Genomic DNA, 23,445 nt, shown 5'->3' on the forward strand with positions numbered 1-23,445 from the left:
GAACCAGTCCAGACCAATGGCCTTGTCCACGGCAAGAATCCTAACCGTCCAGACCAATCGTCTTGTCCATGGCAAGAATCCTAACCGCCCAGACCAATCGTGTTTTCACATGAAACTAGGGGCTTAAGGCCGCTTCGCGTCTTCTAACCGTCCAGACCAATGGTCTTGTCCACGGCAAGAATCCTAACCGTCCAGACCAATCGTCTTGTCCACGGCAAGAATCCTAACCGTCCAGACTAATCGTCTTGCCACTAGCTATCGAAGCACCTCACTCATTAGTTCCTCCGTACAGAGGTTGGGAGCTCTGAGCATAGCTTCACAACATCCTTCCCGAGAAGGCCGCGAGCGTGTAAACAAACGACAGTCGTTCCGCGCGCAGCTGAATGTAGCGAATGCTGGGCTGCGAGAAGTAAAGCATTGATGGGTGTAACTCTTGATCTTGTGGTTCAAGTGTATTTCTCTTTAATTAATCAAATTACTTGTATATGTTCTGTTTATCTCACAACCACCTAGATCGTGCGTAAAATGTTAAAGTGAAGGCATTTTCTAATGACCACTGAAGTTGTTTTATGGCTGCCATTTTGTTGGTGTGTCACGTGAGTTGGTAAGTCTTTCTGAAATATTATGTTTTTGTTTTAATGTTTACTGATCCCTGGACGTGTGAAGTGTTGTGAACCTTGGAAGAAATGCAAGGAGGAAACAATCAGATTAATTTGTGTCATTATCTTCTCTGTTACTCTGTTTACATTTGTGTTTATTGCAGAGAACTCCCCCCCAAGAAACAAGTTCCAGCAGTTCCAATCGAAAGAGATACTCACCCATGAAGGCAGAGACCGAGTGAAGTTCGGCTCCACCGTAGCGACAGATCTCGTGGACATAATCGTCCTTAGAGAGAGGACCGCAACCCCACTCACTCAACAGCTTGGCGATGCAGGCCTGGAATGTAAATACCAGTTATTTGTATAAGAACACGTTATACGTAAATAAATTAAGAGTTTGGTCTCAACACTGGTTAGAATTATTAAAATTAGGTATTTGTGTGTCGGTCATGTCTAGAATAAGAAATACAGTATAATCCCGAATACCATCCGCCACCGAATAAGACCCACACCCTAAATTTGAGGTGGCAAAATACGGGAAAAAATAAAAAAATCAAGTAACTTACATGCCTATTTACTTTTCTTCAAATATACCACAAATATAAATTCAAACAGCTTACAATTAATAAAATCATCACAGAAATCATAAATAAAATCTGTCCAATACTCAGATCATTCACAATTCACCACTGTCATCTCAAGTTTCACCGTAGGAACTTTTGTTCCTGGCATCTTTCCACAAACAGTCGTCCTCACTACCGTCCACTGAACTTGAAATTCCACATTTCTTAAAGCTTTTGGCACTAGATCGTTAGGTGCGCGCCAAAGCGGTCTTGATCCAGCTGCATATTAGTCCCACTTCAGGCCTGTTTGCTTGTCCGGTTGGTGTTAACGCGTGATCACCATCAGACATCCATTCGGTGTACAGCTGTTTCATTGCAGTTTTGAAAGGCCAGTTCACGCACACGTCCAACGGCTGTAGAATAGAAGTGAGTCCTCCGGGAATTATCGCAAGATCGGTTTTTCCTTTCTTCATCATATATTTTACGGCATCAGTTGTATGTCCTCGGTAACTGTCCAACACGTTTCGTTTTTGTAACAGACCTCCCAGGCGATGTTGCCAAATGCACTTCAGCCAGTCCTCAACTAACGCACCGTCCATCCAGCCGGACTCATGTTCTAACAATAACACCAGATGGCAAGTTTCCTTTCGGAAGTGTTTTCCTTTTCAGAACCATGTATGGAGGGAGTTTGGTTCCATCCGCTAATACGCACGACATTATTGTGCATCATTGCTTTTCGTTACCACCTTTTCTGATGGTTACACTTTTAGAACCCTTCGTATCCACTGTATTTTCCAACGGCATTTCAAAATAGACAGGTGTCTGGTCAGCAATCCCAATTTGCGACAGCAAATAAGAATTTTGCTTCCTCAAATGAATGATGTGACGCTGAAAGGCCGTTAATTATTCTTCATACGCCCCACTGAGACATTGTGAAATAGACATACGTCTCCAAATGCACAATCCCTTTCTCCGATAAAAGTTTCGGATCCATCCGCGGCCCACAGTAAAACCCTGTGTTTTGAGTTCTTTTGAGATCTCTAGTGCTTTCAAATGACACATTACACTAGAAACACCATATCCTAACTCGCGTTTTTCTATCACAAATATGTGGAGTCGTTCTTCAATTTCCGGAAACACTGCACTCCGCCCGCGGAAAGCTCTGCGATCGCCGTTACTTTTTAGAAGATTTTCCTTCTTCCACCAATCACGAATACACAATTCATCAATATCGTACTTTCTGCCAACAGCACGATTTCCGTATATTTCAGCTTCGCTTACAACTTTAAGTTTCTCATGCACAGTAAATGATCGCAGGCGCCGTTCTGAATCCATCGCTTACTATCGAGACAGCACTTTCATGGGCCAGATACGGAACTCGAATGTGAGTGAGGTAGACTTCCGTAACCAACAGTCTCGACTCTCGCAAAGTACGATGTCCCGCGAGATCAGCTGTTCGCGCACCCAGCATGCCAGCAACACTTGTGAAACAAATGACGATCGAGCATTCGCAGCAGTGGCTTTCATATTTACCGTATACTTACCCATATTCTTTGATTTACTGTATTTCATTACCTTACAATTCGTGTTTACATGCCACTGTAACTGCATTGAGGAAAAAATCAATCTTGTTTTCTAGAACGCAACTAAAACACAATGAGACTTGAATGCCGGTTTACATGTGGTATATTGAGTACGGTAACCGTATTTCAATCTATTTCAATACTCCATGTAAACGTAGTAAACATTTACGAGAATGAATGGCTTGAATACGACCCGCACCCAAGATTTAGAATGAATATTTTGGGGAAAAAATAGCAGGTGGTATTCGGGATTATACGGTATAAGCAAATTTTACATTTCAATCATGTCTGTGTGTACCACGAGGAAACGGCTGATCAGCATTTAACACATTCACTACGAAACCTAGGGAGTATGCTAACTGGGAAAGGAAACATCAAGGAAGACATTTTGGAGAGGATAGGAAATTGCTCAAAATTTGATTGCTGTGTAATTGTAAATTACCTAAAAAGCCAAACCAAACCCCATGATGCAACAGCCCTGAAGGGATCTGGCCTACCAAGCGACTGCTGCTCAGCCCGAAGGCCTGTAGATTACGAGGTGTCGTGTGGTCAGCACGACGGATCCTCTCTGCCGTTATTCTTGGCTCTCGAGACCGGGGCCGCCATCTCACCGGCAGATAGCTCCTCAATTGTAATCACGTAGGCTGAGTGGACCTCGAACCAGCCTTCAGATGCAGGTAAAAATCGGTGACCTGGCCGGGAATCGAACCTGGGGCCTTTGGGTAAGAGTCAGGCACGCTACCCCTACACCGCGGGGCCAGCTCTGTAAATTACCTACCAAAGCAAAAATTATGATATTTAAATCATATTATCTGCCAATATTGACCTGTGGGTCAGAATGATGGACTTGGACAAAAAAAAATTTGAGGAGATTACAAGCAACAGAGATGTACTTTCTGCGGGGGATCTTACTAAAATGAGGAGGGACAAGAAAGATTACGAAGAAGAGCTCTGGAATGGGCAGAATCTGGAAGAAGACCAATTAGAAGACCACGAACAAGATGGAGGGATCAGGTGGAGGAGTGATGAACGATAGACTGTGGGAGAAAATAGAAGATTGGAAGAGGCTCTGTGGACGACCTGGATAAGCAGAAACGTCTCAGGAAGAACAAGAAGAAAACTACTAAACCTGTATATACACGAGATATAGTGTCATACATTGAAGTTCAATTTATAACCGATTCGAAACTGAAAAGGAATTACTTCAAATATCATAATTCATCATAATTAACCCGCCTGGTGAGGCCACGGTCGTTAAGGTGTGGTCGGACAGCGTGGTTAGCCGGCAGGCTAAGGGAGGTGGTGGTTTACAAACACTTTTCTCAATTCCACACTTCTCTGCAGTGTTCATATGGAACGAGGGCACATGATGCCCTTGATGGCAATTCATCCGTCGGGTGGGACGTTAAGCCTTGAGGAGACCTCTCGACGGGAGTAGGCTATGTGCCAGAACCAGGTTTCATGCTCACGTCATTCATTTCATCTGATTAACTCGTCTGATGAGATTGACGTCAAGAAGGGCATCCGGTCACAAAAACCCGCCACGACAAATTCATCTCACCTCATACCCCACCCCGTACAGAAAGAGGACAAGGGTTGAACAAAGAAACAAACATTGCAATATACCATAAACTTTGAAGTTCCATGGGAATGTTCAAAGCGGTTTGGATTTGCAGATATACCATTCCATTTTGTCTTCCTTGGAAGGTAACATCTTCCCCTCTATTGTGTAGCCAGAACGGAGTGTCAAAGTACAAATTCATCACTTCTTGACGAAGAAGCTGAATATTTGCTCATAAACAGTGATTCAGAATAGGAGAATATGTGGTGGGTGATACTTAACATCTGACAAAGTGATAGTGATGAATCTCACGAGGAACTGTCACCTCCTGCTGACAAGTGGACGAAGACATTGCACAGTATCAAGCAAGCCTATCCATTTCCTTTGTTATCAGGTATGTTTTTTGCCATTGGTTCATGATTTTGATGACATGAGTTCTGGAATCACCAAATTCACATTATATTCCACTATTGGTATTGGTAAAAACTTAACTGTAAAATTGTATTTCCTAAAAAAAAAAAAAAAAAAAAAGGGTCCGTGGGTGTATGCCTGGTCATCAAAACATGGCACTGTAAAGGTTAAGAAAAGCTGCTAGAATCTAGACTATATATAATATTATTGATGCTTGATGAAATAAAAGTTTAGGGGAAGCACTAACAAATATTTCTCAGCTCAACTCCTATAGAAGCATGCATCTCATTTGAACAAATTAAGAACAAAAATAAGGGATATCCAACCTTTGTCTTGTTTGTCTGTGGGGTCGGGTATGAAAGGAGATGAATCTTCATAGCAAGTTTTTACGACACGATGACCTAGCTGATGTCAACCTCAGCAGAAGAGTTACTGAGATGAAATGAACGATGTGATACATGATAGTAAGAAGGAAGAGGGGGAAACACGCAGCCTACTCCTGCCGAGTAGCACCGAGGGGTTTGCTCCCCAACTGACAGACGGACTCACTCCGTATGAACCCTGCAGAGAGGTTTGGAATTGAGACGAAGCATATGGCACGCCATCTAGAGATTAGATATTTACTTTTCCTACCCCACCGCCAACATTCTCACGATGAAACTTTCTTTGGCCAACGTGACTCGAAGAGGAGACGAGGACAATCTCCACGTCTTCTTCATCGGTCCCCCGACGAGCTCCCAGCTTCATCAAGTGGGGGGGCAACACATTCATCTTCAGGGAAGTGTAGAATGAGAATAAAGCTAGATAAATACAAGAAATGAGAAGAAACAAAAAACAAAGATGATTACAGATGTCAAAGAGCAGCAACACAGGGCAAACACAAAAGGAGTAAAGGATCTCAATGGTATAAAAGGTATTCATTGTATAAACTTTCCACATGGAAGGAGAAGAAGATGAAGAAAGGCAAGATTCCTTTTGAAACACGTTGGGAGTGATTATATAGTTTATTACACGGCATAAACCCAAAATATACATCACGAATAGTTACACGGGCCGTGAAAGTCTAAATGATGGTATAAAAGGAGTTGTTAACTTAAAACATTCACTGCCAAACACGTCGAGTGACGTTTACATTTTTAAATGCCACCAGCATCGAGCATGTCTAAGCATTTTAGGATGCTGCTGCAATCAGTTGCGTAAATATTCATATGGAGGGAATCTTGCTACATCAATCAATGAAGTTTTGGTTATTTTTGAAAGTCTGAAATAATTATATTGTTTTAGATATACAGCAGAAGTCCGCTATAGCGAGAATTCATAACGGCGAAAGATTTACTCGCTATAACGGATTGTCGTTGTATCCGATTTTTCGTAAAAGTCTGAGAAAACACCATCCACATTAAAATCGGTATGAAACGGCAGTCAGTTTGTTCAAAACCTGCGTTTTCGCGGATGACATCCACACTACGGCTTTCTCGTTTGTTATTTTTCAAAATCCGATACAACATGAAAGAATATGTTTAATTTCATTCTGAAAGAGTTATAACAACTCTCCAGAGACATCTGTGGCAAACATTCCAGTTTTCTTCTTGAAACATCGTCACCTTAATTAATCATATATATTATGTATGATGAAAACGTATTTCAAGTGCACGTAGAGAAATGATAACTTCTTCACTACAAATCTACATGGGAACAGCCTTTCAAAATTCAACTAGACACAAGAAAATATAGACTATCCTCTTAATCTGTAATGTACTCTGCCATATCTTAAGGTGTATCACATTCTAACTTAATTTTGGTATATATCATTAAAAATTAAGCGATCATTTACTTCAGCCTTTATTTCTAATGAATTAACAACGGCTATCGGCCACATTATTTACACATTTATTATGAAAACGTGTTATCCTCTTTCATTTTGTAGTTTCTTTTAGAGAACAGCAGTTGACGGGCATTACTAATCGACTGCGACATCGCCTTCGCATGTAGAGGAGAGAGCTTGCGAGTGTACATAGCGAGAAAACTATACGCTCCTGACGTTGACCGATCACATTTTGTGGCAAACGTTTGTTTTCTTATTCAAACAGCGTCCCCTAACCCAACCTAACCGTAGTATATCATGAAAACATATTCCAAGTGCTAGTAGAGAAATGATAACATTCTCACTATAAATTTACCTGGCAATAGCCTCTCAGAATTTTTTTTTTTCTCATGGCTTTACGGCGCACCGACACAGATAACATATGAATAATAACACAGTAAAGGTTTCCACCTATTCAATACTAATATGTATTTACAATATTTTAAATTACATGGAACTAGTTTCGACCCACCTAGGGGTCATCATCAGCCATATTAAAGCATAAACAACTGTTGTCGAATCCTAAAGCAAGTTATTTTTAACTGTAATAATTTATAAAGTGAAGTGTGGTAATGAAATGAGAAATGTTAGTATGGTGCAGGTGAGTAATAATTAATAATAATACAAGGAATATACATACTAAGAAGTTTGGAACAAAGTATAAATGGGGTGCTTAGTGTTGTAAAAATTATACACTCTTGGATATCAGTAGTCCTCGTACTAAAGAATACAATGTGAAATGACACATATAAAAATATATACACAAGTACGTACAAAGTCTGGAGAGTAAAAGGTGATACTCTTCATATGCCGAGTTGGCTTGACACTGATCAGCTTAAGCAGAGAAATTAGGCATTTGGTGTATTAAAGCTGTGTTGACCGGCAGCATTGTTGATTGTTGGACTTGAAGATCGGATAGGAAAGGGCTAGGAGTTGGAAGGAAGCAGCCTTAATTAAGGTACAGCTCCAGCATTTGCCTGGTGTGAAAATGGGAAACCACGGAAAACCATCTTCAGGGCTGCCGACAGTGGGATTTGAACCCGCAAACTCCCAGATGCAAGATCACAGCTGCACGCTCTCTCCGAAATTTAACCAGATGCGAGACAATATAAACTAACCTCTGAAATAAGTGATGCACTCTGTTATATCATGAGGTGTATCACATTCTTACTTAATTTCAGTATTCAAATTAAGCATTAGTTTACTTAACCTTTATTTCTAACGAGTTAACAACTGCTATCGATCACGTTATTTACGTATTTGTTACAAAAATATATTCTCTTCTTTCACTTCTAATTTTCTTTAGCAGTTGACGGGTGTAAATAACCAACTCTGACATCGCCTTTGATTGTCGACGACAGAGCTCACTAGTGCACACATTGAGAAAATGATGCCGAAGGTTGCATTTGAGGCAAACGCTTCATTTTTCTTATTTAAATAGCGTCACCTAACCTAACTTAACCGCATATGTATCAAGAAAACAAGCACCAGTAGAAAAGTGATAACCTTCTCGCTAAAAATTTAGTTGGGAATAGCCTTACGAAAATTTAACGACATGCGAGAAAATATCATCTAACCCCAGAAATCAGTGATGCGCTCTGCCATACCTTAAGGTGTATCACATTCTTACTTAATTTCAGTGTAGAGTATTAAAATTAAGTGATTGTTCACTTAACCTTTATTTCTAATGAGTTAACTGATATAGACTACGTTATTTACGTATTTATTACGAAAACATGTTCTCCTCTTTCATTTCTGATCTTCTGTACAGAACAGCAGTTGACGGATATTACTAATCGACTCCGACATTGCCTTCGATTGTTGAGGAGACAGCTTGCAAGTGCACACAGCGAGAAAATGGTACTGGATGCATTTTGTGGCAAATGCTCATTCATATGGCGTCACCTAACCTAACTTAACCATACTATATGTATCATGAAAACAAATTTCAAGCGCCAGTAGAGAAATGATAACCTTCTTGCAATAAATTTACATAATAATAGTCTTTCCGAAATTTAATCAGACGTGAGAAAACATAAAACTAACCTCTGAAATCGATGATGCAATTTGCCATATCTTGAGGCATGTCCCATCCTTACTTAATTGCACTATTTAGCATTAAAATTAAGCGATCGTTTACTTCAGCTTTTATTTTTAACAGTTAACAACTGCTATCGGACACGTTATTTAAGCATTTATTATGAAAACATGTTCTCCTCTTCCATTTTCATTTTTCTTTATGGAACAGCAGTCGACGGGTATTTCTAACTGACTCCGACGTCACATTCAAATGTCCACGAGGTAACTCGCTAGTGGACATGGCGAGGAAACGATACCGAAGATGATCAATCGCATGCAATACAATCGTTGGGTGCATAAATGTCTGTAACGGAAAAAATCGTGCATGCTTAATCGGTTGTAATAACGGATGCGTCAGTGATAGGGCTCTCGCTGTAACCGAAGGATAATACACAGTTTTATATAGGAATTTTGAAGCGACAGGCATAAACGGTCTTTATAACAGGGTTCTCGTTATAGCGGACTTCTCCTGTATTCTAAAATCAAACAAAGTCGACTTTGAGGAAACTGAGAATGCATATGTCATTTCAGATAATGAAAACATAATGACAATTGATGCAATGACAGTGGAGATGAGGAAGCTCTAAGGCCCATGTTTGTTTACAGGTATTATAAATAAACTTACTTTAGAAATGTATTGGTCGACCCTAGGCAATGCATCTGTGAACATCCTAAAATATTCATCCTTTCACCCAGTGGCGGCCGGTCAATACGTGCTACCGAGCTCCAGCACGTAGCTTGGAACTGTAAGGAATATTATTTATGTACAGTACAAGTATCCTGGTGCCTTTTCGTTGTTTTGAGTACGATATGAACTTGTGTTTTGTGAAAATCAGGACGAGATCTGTCGAACACCTAGCGCCGTTCTCCCGGGGAGCAAGGCTCGTGCTCATGTGAAGTGAGCCCTTGCCTGTAGCCTGAAGGAAGCAATACGCAGACGCAGCCAAGCTTGCAACATTCCCCCTAGCCGGCGGAGTATACCGTAAACCGGGATCAACTTTCACTGATCCCGTTTATAGTTACTTCCTCTCCCGCAAGGGGATAGAAGTACTCAATGTCTCCTGCTACCTTGATGTTGAACGTGGTAAGCGAGTCTGCCACTAGAGAGTAGCACCGTCTGGGCTCGAAAGTAAAGCGTAAGTGGAGGCAATCTATCTCACACATGCTTAATAAAATATCCACCTTCCTTTTGTGTCAAAAATAAGGAATTCGTAGGTCAGTCAAAGAATCTTCCTAAATGTTATCCCGCATTACAATGTAATTTACTCTGGTGAAATGAAATAGCGTACGGTTTTTAGTGCCGGGAGTATCCGAGGACATGTTCGACTCGCCAGATGCAGGTCCTTTGATTTGACTCCCGTAGGCGACCTGCGAGTCGTGATGAGGATGAAATGATGAAGGCGACACATACACCCAATGATGGTTAAAATTCCAGACCCTGCCGGGAATCGAACCTGGGATCCCTGTGACCAAAGGCCAGCGCGCTAACCATTTAGCCATGAAGCCGGACATTTACTCTGGTAATAGGGGAGGTCTCAATGAATCAGTTGGCAGCTCTTTCAGATGCTTTGTGCGGTTTTTAATCTCGCGGTTATATTACTGGTGCGTGTTTTTTGTCATTGTGTTAGTGCTAAAGTTTATACGGAGATTTATCAAATTATTTATCCACTGCTGTGTATATAAAGTGAAATTAAATTAGTGTTCTTAGTGATGATCTATATTCCCATGATTCTATTTGCACTGATGTAAGTTGCGCCATTAGGTTAGTAAAAACAATATTTCTCCAATGAATTATTTATCTCGTAGACAGTTGTCGAAGTATTCATCTGCTTCCAAATTAATGTTGTTTTTGTTTGTTCCGAGTTATAAATTGTGAGAAAAGTTGTATTATTATTATTACTACCAAGTTTGAAGTATGCGTTGTAGCACGTAGGATGAGCCGCCGCTGCTTTCACCTTAGAATTTTGATGCAACGTACCAAGTTTCAGGTTTCCATCAACCACAGTTTTTGAGATATTAAAAAATTTAACAAAATTTTCACCCTTTCACCTTGTATTTTTAAAACGCTCCTCAGGCCAAACGGCTCAACAGATCAGGCTGAAAATTTTAAAATACTAATATAAAAGAAGTGATGCGTGGGTTTTGACAAATTGTAATTACACTCAAAGAATGGAATGAGGAGTTTAAGAAATATGGTTTAAACATCAGCAAGACCAAGACGGTGGTGATGAAAGTGTATGGAGAAGGAGCAGAACCAACAGTCATGTTAAATGAAGCTCAACTGGACAGCGTTCCAGTTTTCAAATACTTGGGTAGCGTTATATCAAATGACAACCTAGCAAAACATGAGGTGAACAATCGAATCAATAAGGCAACACAATTCTACCACCAGGTAAGACACCTGCTGTGGGATGAGCAAATACCCATGAAAACAAGTCCTATTATACACCAATTCTTACATACAGTCTCGAAACCACAACACTGACCAATAGAGATAATTCCAAACTTCAGGCAGCTGAAATGAAATTCCTATGCACTATGATCCAGAAAACCAGGAAAGACAAGATTAGGAATGAGAAAATTAGAGAAGAAGTAGGAATAGATGATTCTCTCCTCAATACGATTCAGATATCAAAACCGAAGTGGTTTGGTCACATGAAGAGGATGCCAGTAAACAGAACTGCAAGGAAGGAATTTGACAGAAAAGTAGAAGGAAGACGACCCGTGGGAAGGCCATGAAGGAAATGGATAGATTTAGTTAAGAATGATGTACTGCTGAGAGGTCCATGATTGGGACAAGTTGGGGGAGGAGGCATCGTACAAGGAGGAAGCTCATATACCACACCCGGGAAACTGGAGATGGTTTAGGATGGTGATGACTAAATTTTATATTTTATGGTGATCATGATGAGAAAAGAAACAATTGCTTCTGAACTATTGCATATATCGTAAAATTTGTTGTTCCTTGTATCCAAAACTAACTCCCCAGCAGCATATGTTGGTGCCCTGCTGCCTTATTCCTGGTGTCGCTAGCAGTTTTTGACAGTTTTGAACCCTTGTCGTCCAGACTCGCGACTGTGGTTAAGTCTCCACGTAAAAATACAAAAATGGAGTTTTTGCATCATTTTCTCCACATTTCACTGACCTTAGGGTTTGCTAACTTTAGGTAAAAAAGCTAGCAGAAGCAAAAGTGTAGGGAACAGCTGGAGAGCGTAAGAATGGGTGGATAGAGTACACGTGGGTGTGAAATTTCCGATGCAGTCTTTGTCTGCGGTCATTCAGGTGTATGCAGCATTAATCTAGGATGAAGGGAGCCAAGCAGCGGGGATTTTAGTGAAAAGTCAAAAACAGATATTTTTTCACTTTCGCTGCTTAATCTATAAAATACCCCAAATATGTCTGGAAGAACTGTTGGGCATTGAAAGCTCTACAAAAATGTCCAAGATGATACAAAATTATCTGTAAACGGAAGCCCTCAACGAGCACGGTTATGTTCATTTTTTTTGCAATCTGCTTTATGCTGCACCAACACAGATAGGTCCTATGGCGACGATGGCACAGGAAAGGCCTAGGAGTAGGAAGGAAACGGCCTAGGCCTTAATCAAGGTACAGCCCCAGCATTTGCCTGGTGTGCAAATGGGAAAACACGGAAAACCATCTTGAAGGCTGCTGACAGTGGGATTCGAACCCACTATCTCCCGGATGCAAGCTCACAGCAGCGCGCTCTAACCACACGGCCAACTCGCCCGGTACAGTGCAGATTACTGGAGTACAATGTCTCCTAACGGGAACGAAATATGTTCACCACCAATGAGCCGAAACAAATTCCAATTGTTATTAGCAATGTGGCACTTCTCTAACGATGAAGAATGTCCCCCTGGCGATAGGCTATTCGAATTATCTGCTCTTATCACGATGCTAGTGGCATCACAAGGAGTCAGACAGTCTGCATCGATGAATCTCTGATACCCTTCCATAGAAGACTGATACTAAAACAGTTCATCCCAAACAAAGCACACAAATATGGGATCAAAGCTTTCGAACTTTGCTGTGCAAAAGGTTACACCTGGAATACAGTAGAACCTCGATTATACGTTCCCGGAAACTAAGTTTTCCCGTATTATTCATTCAAATTACGTGGTCCCGCGAGCATCCTAATTAAATCACGTTGTAAAAGTCCCGCCTTATCCGTTCCTCGAAGAAACGATTTCCCGGATCAACCGCCCAGAAATTTCAGTCCCATAAACGCTAAATCCTCGATCACGCGTTTTCCAAGAAACTGAATCTTATGAAAGAACGGCTACGGCATACTTACGGATCTTGGTGTTGACGTCCCGTCACTGTGTTAATTTGAAGAAGTACTGTACTGGAAAAGCGATCGGCGGTGAACTTGCATAAGGGATCGTCTTAGCATCGCATTCGGGTAATATTGTTTAGAGAATCCTCAGAAATCATAAAGCAGAGGGTGCCCTCGACAATTGGAAGGAGGCAGAGCGCATTTCGACAGCTCTATTTGAAGACGGAACGAGTTTCGTCAAATGTTCGTACTTGCAAAACGTCTATATACATCATGTCCATTGTCCGGGGTTAGATGTTTATTTTATTTTTTATTTTTTTACTTTTTTCGAGTGTGTCGCCGAACAGGTTTTCGGCATTTCCCTCAGGACACTGTATAGTTGCTGGGCTTTCAGGCAGGAATCGAAACTGCTCCTTCTTAACTAACACAAATTTATTATTATCGTATACGATTATGTTATCGAGACCAGAACAGATGTTGCACCTTACATACATAAAGCCATGGGAGGTTTTCGTCCTAATATAAGACTGGCAATTTCACGTTTTTGTGTTAAAATGTTATAAAAGCCGCAGTCGTTTTATTTGCACACGTTACATTTCGCACTCGTACTGAACGAGTTCAAGGTCGCGAATAAGGAAGTACTAATGATGTTTTTTCTCTTTCCAATTTGATTGTGATTAGTGACGGGCAGAACTAAATATAATGCATTTAAGCACTTGAGGATTGATACTTTCGAAACCATATTCTTGCATTCAACATAACCTTAAAAAGTCGATGTAGGCCTAGGCTTAATTTATGAGGTACAAGATTTCCGTAAACTGACTAGGAACAGTATACCGGTGACCAAATTAGAATGGAAGAAGAAAAAGAAAAGATTTTGCCAGCATGTTGGACGCTTTTGTATCGAATGTGCTTTATTTTCTTAGATTAGAGAATGAAAAACTACTTGCGGTCGATTGTTGTTTGGCTTGGCGTTTCGGGTATTAGATTTTCTGAAGAGTTTGGCTGATCATAGTTGCTAAACTGAAAGAAGTTTTCAGAAGAATACGACAAAGTTTTCAGAGGAAACTGGCGAACGAATGTAAAGTTTCGAGATTTTTAAGTCGCGTACCGGTAATTAACGTTTGAAGCCGGCCCCGCGGTCTAACCTGCCTGCCTCTCACCCGGAGGGCCCGGGTTCGATTATTGGCCAGGTCAGGCATTTTTAGCTGGGTATGAGGGATGGTTCCAGGTTCAGTCATTCTACGATTATGGTACCTTTAATTGCAGAGCTATTTAATGGTGAGATGGCAACTCCGGTCTAGAGAGCCAGGAATAACGGCCAAGAGGATTCGTCACACTGACCGTGCGTCACCTCGTGATCTGCAGACTTAGGACCTAGGGCGGTCGCTTGATAGACAGAAGGCCCATTGGGGCTGTAGTTTGGTTTGGTTTAGGGGCGTTTGTAAAAGATTATAAGTATACATATTTCATTTTTGTGATGTTTAGCTAAATTGTTGATGGTTCATTCGTTCCCGGATTTTCCGTTTTCCCGTGTTTTCCGTGGACCTCCAAAAACGGGGAATCGAGGTTGCACTGTATAATAAATATGCAGGAAAGGAAAGAGATGGAGAAAGATCTGTCCCAACAAGTGCCGAAGATTTGCCTGGAGTTAGCTACGACACTGCTTGATGATCAAACGCATCTTTTGGGAACTCTGAGAAAAAATAGGAAAGGTAGGCCCTATACCAAAAGAAGTTGTTGAGAACAAACTGAAGAAAGGTGAAGTGATTGCTAAGGAGAATGAAAAAGGCATAACTGTCCTCAAGTGGAAGGATAAAAGGGGCGTGCTTATGTTGTCGACAAAACACAGGGATGAAACTGTAGAAGTAGAAAGAAGGCGTAGTAACGTCGAGAAACCAATAATGATTCTCGATTACAACGAAGGGAAAGGTCATGCAGACTTATCCGATCAGATGAGCAGTTATGTTTTGTCTTTGAGAAAATCTCTAAGATGGTACAAAAAGATAGCGACTGAGCTACTTTTTGGTACAACGTTGGTCAATGCACATATCCTGTACAAAAACGTAAAAGGAAAACCCATATCCATAACAAATTTCAAAGAAAGTGTTGTCATGGAACTCTTGAAAAAACAGGAAGATCCTGAGAGGAGGAAAAACGCCCACCCAGGCCAAACATTACAACGGAAGGAAGGTGACAACAGGAAGGTACGAAGATACTGCAAAGGTTGTTACCAGAATAAAATGGATGGATGGTGTGAAGAAAGTGGTTACATACTGCCCAGCAGCCTCATTATTGTCTGCAGTGTTTTAGCGAGGCACACAAGTAGTGTTAAACTGTTCTGGGTTGTGACGTGATGGTGGCATGTTTCATCTACCCTACAGGCCTACATCAACTCAAATATTGTATATATTGTAAAAAGTGTATTTATTATTTTGGTATGCAGAAGTGTTATCAATAAATCGATCTTTTTCGTGAACATGTATTTCTATAAATTATTTCCTATTCACTCCTTGCCCAATGCTCAATGTTGTCAATTTAGAAAATGCAAATACGCTCATGTTTTGCTATATTTAATGGGATAAGCGTTGAAATCAGCTCAGATATGGGTGCAACAACAGTGTGGCCTATTGATCAGGTAAGCATAAGCTTGGGGTGAAAATGGGAAATCACAGAAAACCATAACCAGTAGGATTCGAACCCACAATCTCCAAAATCTTGAGCTTGCGAGTTAGCTAACCCGGCATACCTAAGCACATGGCTAAACTGCTTGGACAAATACTCACATATTGCCAATAAAAGGAGGTTGGATTAATAAAAAATAAAGACTATATTCTGGAAACCAAACACGCCAGGAATTGCTACGAGGCCATAGCGGTACGCTAGCATAGTAAATTCAACAGCTCAGCAATCCACCGGCCCGGCAGGGAAAGTCATACAGCAACACTTGTGAGCGGTACTTTGTACCGCCGTGGCCTCATGAGAAACTCACTCAGCAGTACAATGTACCGCTCTGGCAACCAATGTGTTAAGTGCTGTCATTTTACCGAAAACGCAGGAATGGTTTAAGTATCACGTGGGAAGAAAAGAGCGAGGTAACAGGCAGGGGGTTCGAAGGTCTTCAGAGAAAACGTTGCCCAGAGCTATGTACACACAATACGAGGGAAACAACTAATGTTGTCTACTGGAAATTTCATGAAGGCCATCACCATGCGGAGAAAACCCTCGATAATTTGAAGTGATCAGGAGCAAAAAATTCTGACTTTGAATTACATAACTTTGAATTAAACAAATTTCTGCGTAACAAAAAAAAAAATTGAAAATATGTAAGTTAGTTTGTATTCGCAACTCGAACCCAGACACATCCGATCTTCAAGACAAATAGAGCAGAAATTGTAAGAAAGATAATTCCCATATTTTTCAGTCTACAATAAAACAAGAATAAAAGGAAGCTGAAAAAATTGGGTAACAGACTTGCGTAATAATAAAGAAGTCCAGGGTCCACAGTCTTAAAATAAACGGTCTGCTCTTTCTGAATGTATAGAACACACCACCCCATTATTTTGATTACTTTTTCGTAAATACGAAACGATAAACTGAAGCAACAAAACTATTGTCAATCACTTGCTATCAGGATGTGCGATTGTAGCAAATTCCATTAGACAACTGGAAACAACTCACAGGCTGTGTCAACAATAACAAAAAGAATACAGTAATAAAATGCAGATGCAGCAAGAACTTTGAAATTGACGAGTTATGCACGGAAATTGGGTTAAGTGCGCCACCAAATCGTCACCGTGTTTCTGGTGCTTCATTTGCTTGCGATTCCATTATAAACTAATTTAGACCCTAGGAAATTTGACCTCCGCGAGCGTACCGTACGTGTACTTCACGACAATAATAAGTAATAACAAAGAGCAACAAAGAAGCAGTATAATCTTTAATTCCTGAAATACTGACGTAGGGCGAACACTACAATGAGGGATTGTTAGCTGCTCTGCAGTAACCAGATTACAGTACTGATTCTGAATTAAAGAGATTTCACTGTATTCAAAATTGCTCCCGTGTGAAGTCAGGATGGGTCAAGTTTCTAGCCCACTTACCTTAAATTTGACTATATCTGGTTCCACTTGGTCATCAAATACACCGGGGTAAGTGTTGTACTCTGCTTGGAAACGGTCCACACCTCGCAGCATCACGTAGTGCACCATCCCGCTCTCGGGATATTCCACGTTCATGGCTGCAACAGCAACACGAGGCCTGTTCATAACTTAATCAAACGTTGAAATAACCATATTTCTCTGAACCAAAGACTACGTTTTTTCTCAGAATTTCAGGTGAAAAATCATGTTTGGTCTTGCATTCGCGACCTAACATTAATGAACACCACTGACAGCTACCCCCACCCCCACGCATACATCGCTAGCCGTGGTCACTCATTCTCAGAAAATAGTGAAGACAGAATGAAATTCTTCTAGCCTCTATAGAAACGTTTCTTAAATCTGCAGCATGGCACCAAAACTGCCTAGTTGTACTTCCTCTTAAAACAATAATCACCATCTCCATCAGTAACAGAGTTCTGCACCCGACTCTTATTAAAAGTAACCGATTTATAGACAGCCGATATGTTTCCGCGGTACCAATGTTCGGCGTTGACAAAGGTAGTCTAAAAATGCATACTGTACAGTGGCCTGCAACAAGGATGCTTTAAAGAAGTTGTACATGAAATTGAGAGTTATGTGCGTCAAAAGAACGCAAGGTCAGAATGATCATAACACGAGATGTGATATGAATGAGGACATGCGAATAGGAATTCCCTAAACTTCCAAAGGCACAATCAGATACCTCTAATGAAAAAGATTACCGGTACGAAAGTAGGTAGAATTTACACGGTACTTGTGCGTGTTTAATTTATTTCTCAAATTAAATCTGAAAAATGTTATAAATAAAATTATGATTTCACAAAGCGCTTCTTAAGCCTGTTTTTTTTCTTAAGTAAAAAGTGGTGGGTCTTCTTGTATTCGGAGAAATACGGTATCACGCAACTGCTTTCCACTGTGTAATGGTGTGGCCATTTGCCGTGCATTTATCACTCAAAGTGCATTACAACTGTTGTATCAACATTTGCTTCTGCTTACAGACACGTGCCAACTGATAGAGATAGATAAGTGCAGTGTTACGAGTGGTTTCAGGTGAGGTCACCATTAATTCCTATCTGAGACTCAAACAAAAGAATCGCTGCTATTATCTTGAAATCTTGACATGTTTGGGAGAAAAGTCGCAAGAGAAAACTGTGCTCCTGAAGCCTCTACCACGACAAGCTCTTAATTTATGAATTTTTGACAAACATGAAGATACATGAAGAAGAAGAAGAAGAAGAAGAAGAAGAAGAAGAAGAAGAAGAATGCTCCATTAGCATGCCAACAGAATCACAACAGGAGTTCACGACTTTCACTAGCAACTCTCGATAACAACTCAATCCACATGACATATACACTGCCTGGCCAGGCTTCTAGAAGAATATGACACAACGTTTTCTCGTAATTTCGAGAGTCTCCACGAGCCTATTTACTACGAACAAATTTTTCTGTAACTGTTGTTCCAGACTATTACCGTGCGTTGCACAACATTGCATTGGATTTATACGTCATATATATAGGTAATAATACATTATATACTATTAATTACGTGTTCTTACATCAAATAAACTCTTATTAATATACATAACACACAAATAAGAAGATCACGATTTATACGAAATAAAGTTCGGACATAACTACATAAAGAACTTCATAGCGACACCTCACGAATCATCATCATCGAGCTCGATATTTCCGTTATTTACCCAAGGGTTAGAGAATTATTTTCAAGTTATACCAGCCCATTACACTTGCATCACTCCTAGCTTTTCAGGTAGCAATTAAAATTAGAAGATAATCGAAATTAAGGTATTTTCCTCATCATGGTGTAAATGCCGTATTTACTCGCGTATTAGACCCCCCCCCCCCTTGTTCCCCCACTTTTACAGGCAAAAATAGTAAAGGGGGGTGCAATATGCGATAACCACAAAATTTTGTGCAGCGAACACATGACTTCTAGGTTATAAAGAGCTAAAATTGTACGTGTAAACATTCCATAGATACTATTATTTAACAAACTTTAAGAATGCATTTAAGTTATACTGGCTATTTTCGTCGGAAGGCAGTATTTCTAAACGTAAAAAGACGATAAATGGTGAACATGACTTTAGGCCTACGGTAGCCTACATATAAAAGTCCGTTTTAGATACTCATATCAGGTCATTTGTTACATCTCATTAATTCCCCTGGTGAGGCTGACGTCAGGAAGGGCATACGGCCGTAAAAACTCGTTACAAAGATTCGACTCACTTCATACTCAATCCTGTAGAAGAAAGGGATAAGGGAATCGTGTTATCATATAATTAAATACTGATACAAAAGAACTTAATGGCCAGTCATTTTTGTCTGTCAGTTCAGCAATGGGCCTAGCACACAGTAAACCTGATCACTGCTTTCATTTGAATTGTCGCTTTGCGCCGCCAACTTCCCTGCCTTGCTACCGGCGTGTCGGCATTCTAAGTGACGTCATCTTCACTGCTATCTCTCGCCAGTCGCGTCAGCCATTCTTCATTTTCTTTGAGCCAAGCACTGCAATCGAGAGCATATGAGATCCTGTCCTTTTGAACCTTTTAAAAATAATTTCGTTCCCGACTATAGAGTCTAAACAGTGTAAATCTATTCCCAGATGGTCTCTGATATTCCCAGTTGGTGTACCTATATGTAGCAGAAGCCACTCCTTCCGAATGTAATACGGTTCATAGTAACTGGAAACATTATTTTCATAACTGCGGCTGTTGAAACACAGACCCTTATTTTTAAGTACATTTCATGCTTATTCTCTACAATTATCACATCAGGATTTGCGTAAACAGCTAACCATGAGATAAGACAGACCCCATTGTTTAGGTTAGGTAAATTATCGCCCTGATAGTGCCACAGACGATAGTGCCAAAAGTTTGACGAAAAAAGTAAAAATAAATAACAGGAAAATATACAGCATTTATGGATATCTACAGGTGTGGTGATAATGTGTTTTGTTATCATAATGTTTAATTGCGTACGTTCGTTATCTCTTTCTTTTTATTAACGCATACCCTAGCATGTTTTGTTTGGCGTCTCTGAAAATCGTTTAAAGTACGTGGGGACATAAAATTATCATTACTATTTGTTAGGTACATTGGCGAGTAAAACAATCATTTTAATTGGATAGCTTTTATCACATTTTAAACTTCCTTCTCTCCGAATATATACATTGGCCGAGTTACGAGATATTAAACGACCACTTTGTTAATGATCTCACCTGCAACAACCGCGAATATTTCTCAACTAAAGTAAACTCGTTTCCTCATCCCGAGGTGGTACAGCTCTTTTTTGACACACCCCCAGTGGAGGGGAGTTACATGTACCGCTTTTACCGCATATCAACCTTCCTGCCGTTCGTATATCTCTGGCACTACAGTACCGGGAATCGAAGTCAGACCCCCCGAATACAGCAACTAATTGTGCTAATCATTACGCTGGCGGACATTATTAACTACAAAACACAGACATATAGCATGACTGATGCATGCTTGCAATGCACGGGTTGGACACGAAGCTAGGCCTATTCATCTATTTGTGCGACGTCATCGGAGCTGCAGCAGACCTACGCTACAGAGGCGGACATTTCTTAACCGCGAAACACAGATGTACCGCATGGACGACGAGTTCATTGCGTAAGTCGTACAGACAAAACTATTCACAAATTTGTGCGATGTCATCAGAGCTGCAATAAGAAGCGGAAGCGGAATCGTAGTCGTTCTGACGACTTACCTTGGGGCGTCTTATAGGCGAGATTTATTTTTTTAACTTTCTTCGTCTCGAAAAGCCAGGGGGCATCTAATACGCGAGGGGGTCTAATACACGAGTAAATACGGTACATGTATCATGTGCTAGTTCCAGTGCTAAATGCAGCAGCCAAACATAACCCCTGTGTGACTCAAGGAGCAATGTATAAGGAAACCTTATGCTACTTTGCCGCTGGGCACGTGGATGAGGGAAGACTGCAAACTTGCTGTTGTAGTCAGTGTGTTAGTAACTGCGGAAGTATGTGTAATATTTATAAATCCAACAATTTAATCGTTATATTTAGTACGTTCTTTGTGAAGAAGAAAACAGTCTGACTGATGTTCCCCTATTTAATTCAGTCTTCATTATTTACTACATGACGTATTCTATTCTGTGCATTGCAATTCAGTTTTCTGTGTATTCATAACACTATTGTAAAGTTGAACGATGCACAGGATGATGATGATGTCAGATGGTGAAGTGCTGGCCTTCTAAGCTCAAGTTGGCAGATTTGGACTCGGGTCAGTCTGGTAATATTTAAAGGTGCTGAAATACATCAGCCTCATGTCTGTAAATTTATTGGCGTGTAAAAGAACTCCTCTGGTGTCTTAATAAACTGTGAATGTTCAGTGGTACCTCGTGGGGTACCAATTTATTTAGTTTAGTTCTGCTCTCGTCTGTGTCACCCCTCAATTCGTACCTCACGAGCTGCCACTGATTGGGAGCATTGCACTGAACATGGGAGAACTCTTAAGGAGACAAAGGTAAGCACCATAAACAGTTATTTTCAAAGTTCAGCTATTATTGGCAACTGCTCTCATACCTGGTCACACCCTTCTTTGAGTTTACGCATCATCTTAGGCACTCTAAATATTTTTATAGGTTATTACCTTTCAAGTGCCTACTTAATTCAATAATAATAACTATGCATTCAAAATTTACATTGTAAAAGGCTAACAAAGCCAACCTCTATGACAAAGTAATAATAATAACAACACTTTTTCTTTCTTTTTTTCCTATTTGCTTTACGTCGCACCGACACAGATATGTCTTACGGCGACGATGGGATAGGAAAGGCCTAGGAAGTGGAAGGAAGCGACCGTGGCCTTAATTAAGGTACAGCTCCGGCATTTGCCTGGTGTGAAAATGGAAAACCACGGAAAACCATCTTCAGGGCTGCCGACAGTGGGATTCGAACCCACTATCTCCCGATTACTGGATACTGGCCGCGCTTAAGCGACTGCAGCTATCGAGCTCGGTAACAACAACACTAATATCTTTAACGACTTAAGATGTCACTGCAAAACTGAATCATAAAATGACAATGAAAATCACCAGTAAACTAGCCAGCCCATGAACTTCCCTTAAACAACCCCTATATATTTCCAAAATATGATTATAATAATAACTACAACAATAAGAGTAACTGTAATGAAAAACCTTAAAATAAAATTCAAATAACAACAGCAAGGACAGAGCAATAACCGCTTGCACTCCTTGTTATAACTGCGAGGAGAGAGGACATTCTACGTCACTAACAAGAAGAGGTCGCCATGTGGTTTTCTAGAAAAATGTTCAAATTTTGAGAATTTGCTGTTCATTTAAAAATACATATTCGCTGTGTTCAAGCGTTTTCGCAAATGGGCCTTATTTTGTTCAAAATCTGTCCTTAAACTGTTGTAGGCTCATTCCGCAGATATTTCTGACTTGACTCCGTGGCATAGTCGCTAGCTCTCTGGCACAGAAAATTGAAGTTTCCGAGTTCAAATCCGACCTGTGTGTTTTTTTAAATTGCGAACATCTGTTTTTTGCGTGAAGTAATGAGGTGAAAGTGATATTCTCGCTTTGCACCCGCATTTATTGAATGTACTTGCTGTCGTGAAGTGCTTTGTTTCCAACGCTTCCAGGAAAAATACCACCCAGATTAGTGTACTAACGAGCCATTCTCACACGGACAGAAAAAAACAACAACAAATAATAAAGTATTTGGTATAACCTAAAAAAAAAAAAAGAAATATTGTACCAAAAACATGCAATTAAAAGAAAAAATGAAAAAGAAATATAAAAAAGGAAAAATAAATCAAGGTCGGACTCGAACTCTGAAACTTCAATTCCCAACGTCAATGTGCTAGCGACTATGCCACGGTGAAAAGTCAGAAATGTCTATGGGAATAAGACTACAAAAGTTTGAGGCTAGATTATAAACATTAAATTTTGAACAAAATAAGGCCCATTGGCTCAAACAGGGCTAAAATATATTTTAATGAAGGCCAAATGCTCAAAATTTGAAGTTTTCTAGAAAACCACATAACAAGATAACTTCAAAATATTAAAAACGTATCACCAGAATTTAAATATAAATGTTTCTACAGTTCTCAATTAATTTTCATCAATTCATAATAATTCATTTTAAAAAGTGTAATTTGATAGGATTTGATTATGTTATTTGAAGAAGGAAACAGGTTTTTCTTTGTTTAATAGCGAGTTTTTTACAGGGTTGGAGTTGTTATATTTAGATTGGAGAACTTAACACTAACGGTCCTGTAGATGAACACAGTACTACACGAGGAAAAACTGATTC

General features: G+C 40.2%; 2 protein-coding genes across 2 annotated transcripts in view; one reads left to right on the forward strand and one right to left on the reverse strand.

Annotated features, from left to right (window-relative positions):
* The window catches only part of TppII (Tripeptidyl-peptidase II), a 220,050-nt gene extending 219,160 nt beyond the window's left edge, over positions 1-890 (forward strand). The window contains exon 22 of the mRNA XM_068229478.1: positions 764-890. The gene's annotated coding sequence lies outside the window, so the exon portion shown is untranslated. The remainder of the gene's footprint in view (positions 1-763) is intronic.
* Positions 1-23,445, reverse strand: part of APP-BP1 (Nedd8-activating enzyme E1 regulatory subunit APP-BP1) — an 84,252-nt gene that overhangs the window by 14,250 nt on the left and 46,557 nt on the right. Inside the window, exons 9-10 of the mRNA XM_067155005.2 lie at positions 17,061-17,197; positions 819-936 (exon numbers count right to left, since the gene is read on the reverse strand). Coding sequence (XP_067011106.1) covers positions 819-936; positions 17,061-17,197 — 255 coding nt within the window. The remainder of the gene's footprint in view (positions 1-818; positions 937-17,060; positions 17,198-23,445) is intronic.

This window comes from Anabrus simplex, chromosome 10, assembly GCF_040414725.1.
Source record: "Anabrus simplex isolate iqAnaSimp1 chromosome 10, ASM4041472v1, whole genome shotgun sequence".
NCBI lineage: Eukaryota > Metazoa > Arthropoda > Insecta > Orthoptera > Tettigoniidae > Anabrus > Anabrus simplex.